We start from the raw sequence: 2198 nt of genomic DNA on the forward strand, positions 1-2198 counted from the left end.
GAATAAACCTAAGACCTTTTCATCACCCTCGATTAAGGATGACTACATTTGTTGTGTGCACAAAATTCTCTCTCTTGAAAACAATAACACTAAATTATCTTACAATCATATCAATCATTTCATTAGCAAAGCCCCAATTCAGCTAGCCAACTATTGATTCTATCAATTGCACAATTTATCCTATCAATTGCACAATTTATCCTATCAATTGTCCTACTTCTATCAAATACACATCTTTATCTAACAAATACACATGTTTGCAACATATACATGCTTTTATCAAGCATAAATACAATTACAAGACAAATACGAGTTTTCAACCAACAAATTTGTATGATTGACCTAAACGTGTTTCACACAACCCTAGTGACCTAATCTTGGTCTGTTTTTGCCACTCTAACCCATGTTTTTTGTCGATCTTGCCTCACTTATTTCTCTCTTCATGTTGGGGGATTGTCCAAATCTTTTTCCCATTTTTCACCCAATCTCTTGAGGGGGCGTATACCACCTTCGAAACTGGAGCATATATCAGTAAACATTTTATTCTTTGAAACAACACAATAAATTGCATTGTCTCGGAGAGGGGCAAAATATGGACACCTAAAATTGTCCTTTGATTAAATACATATTTATTATTTATTTAATTATTTTATCTTAATGTCTTCTATTTTTTTTTATTATAGATAAGTACTAACCAAAAATTGGGGTTAGCTCCCTTACACCGTGCCAGAAATAATCACGACCAGAATAGGTCCTTACATCCAATCCTAATACTATAACTAGAAAAACTATAGGGCTTGGAGAATGATGGCCAGGTGCGCTCCAAATTCCAATACTTTGCCCGCAGCCACCTCCGAGAGCTAGCAATCATCTCTGTCTAGCAGCCTTTGGAAGGGGGCTAAATTCTTATTGATGACTCCAATCCGGTAGAATTTCCAGACATCTTCAATCAGGGATTTCAACCTTTCCCTTTCTACCTTGGCACTATCTCTTTCCTCGTCTACAAGGTCCTAGTCATCTTCTAAATCTGAGGAAACATAGTTATCTGAGTTGAAATAACTGCCCAACCGGCTAACCCACCTGTTCGCATCCAGATTCAAAATCTCATGGCCTGCCCATCCATCGCACAGATAAAACCATCTATCCTTTGGATGCATACTTCCTTCGACCCCAGGATATCTATCAATGGGAAAATCACTGCCTCATAAATGAAGTCGTTGCACCGGTGTCTACCTCCGCCCAGGATGGATGCCACCAATCTCCAAATCGCATTAAGGACACTATCATTCATGATAAACAACCTTCTACACTGCACATGAAAGGATTCATCCCTGCACAAACAACTCAAACCAAAGTGATGAACCATCTCTGCACCTCAAGACTCGAATGCTTTCACCTAGCATCGTGATAACCCTTATACTAAAATCCACCCATGAAGCCTTGAGTAATGTGTGAATTCAGTTAGACCCAACTGCATCATCTAGTCTACTTGTTGTCCTTGATATCTCTTCTACAATGAGAATTTAATCTTCCCCGAAGCTCAAGCAATGTACCAATGTTTTAATTTCAACCACATTACACTTACCGAGAATGAGAAAGGAGATATAGCACCAAGATGTCACTCTTCTCAACTGCGCATAGTTCCCCCATTTATAATTTTTTTATCCTATACCCTTTCTAGTGTTCTGCAAAGAACATGACATATCGTCCCTCACAATCTTGGAGAGTTGTGCACTTTGTCCTATGGATATGTGTTCTTCAATTTCACATTTAGACACCACACCCTTATTTGCCAAGTAGTCTGCACTTGTATTTGCCTCACGGTAAACGCGTGTCACTTTGAACTCTGGAATATGATCCAATAATTCTAGGATTGATTTTAAGCATCGTCCTAGTTTCCAATTCTATGTAAAACCATTCTTGGTTGCATTGATTGCTAACTATGAATCTCCTTCAATTACCAGAGGATAGATTCAGTTCCCCACACAGTATTTCAAACCTCTCTCAAGTGCAGTGAACTCTGCAACAATATTGCTCGCTATGCCCAAGTAACCTGAGATTCCAACCACCATCTCACCCCTACTATCTCTGATTATGCATCCATAACCTGCCTCACCCGAATTCCCTTTGGCAACCCCATCAAATTTTAATTTATAGTACCCAGGCTCAGGGGGTTCCCAGCTGACATTCTGCCTCAT

At 39.2% G+C, this 2198-nt stretch overlaps 1 protein-coding gene across 1 annotated transcript; it reads right to left on the reverse strand.

The window, feature by feature from the left end:
- Positions 1-1661: 1661 nt before the first annotated feature.
- Positions 1662-2198, reverse strand: LOC131856810 (uncharacterized). The gene is made up of 2 exons (XM_059208741.1): positions 2000-2198; positions 1662-1846 (listed from the first exon to the last, which is right to left on the reverse strand). Exons 1-2 carry the CDS (start codon positions 2196-2198, stop codon positions 1662-1664), a joined length of 384 nt encoding a protein of 127 aa, XP_059064724.1.

Source organism: Cryptomeria japonica, chromosome 7 (assembly GCF_030272615.1).
Source record: "Cryptomeria japonica chromosome 7, Sugi_1.0, whole genome shotgun sequence".
In the NCBI taxonomy this organism is placed as follows: domain Eukaryota; kingdom Viridiplantae; phylum Streptophyta; class Pinopsida; order Cupressales; family Cupressaceae; genus Cryptomeria; species Cryptomeria japonica.

Bases quoted from the DNA above. Each gene is read 5' to 3' on its own strand.
- LOC131856810 (XM_059208741.1), bottom strand. From the start codon at position 2,198: ATGAGGCAGAATGTCAGCTGGGAACCCCCTGAGCCTGGGTACTATAAA. The intron at 1,847-1,999 runs GTTTGAAATACT...ATCATATTCCAG, and splicing joins GTTCACTGCACTTGAGAGAG to AGTTCAAAGTGACACGCGTT.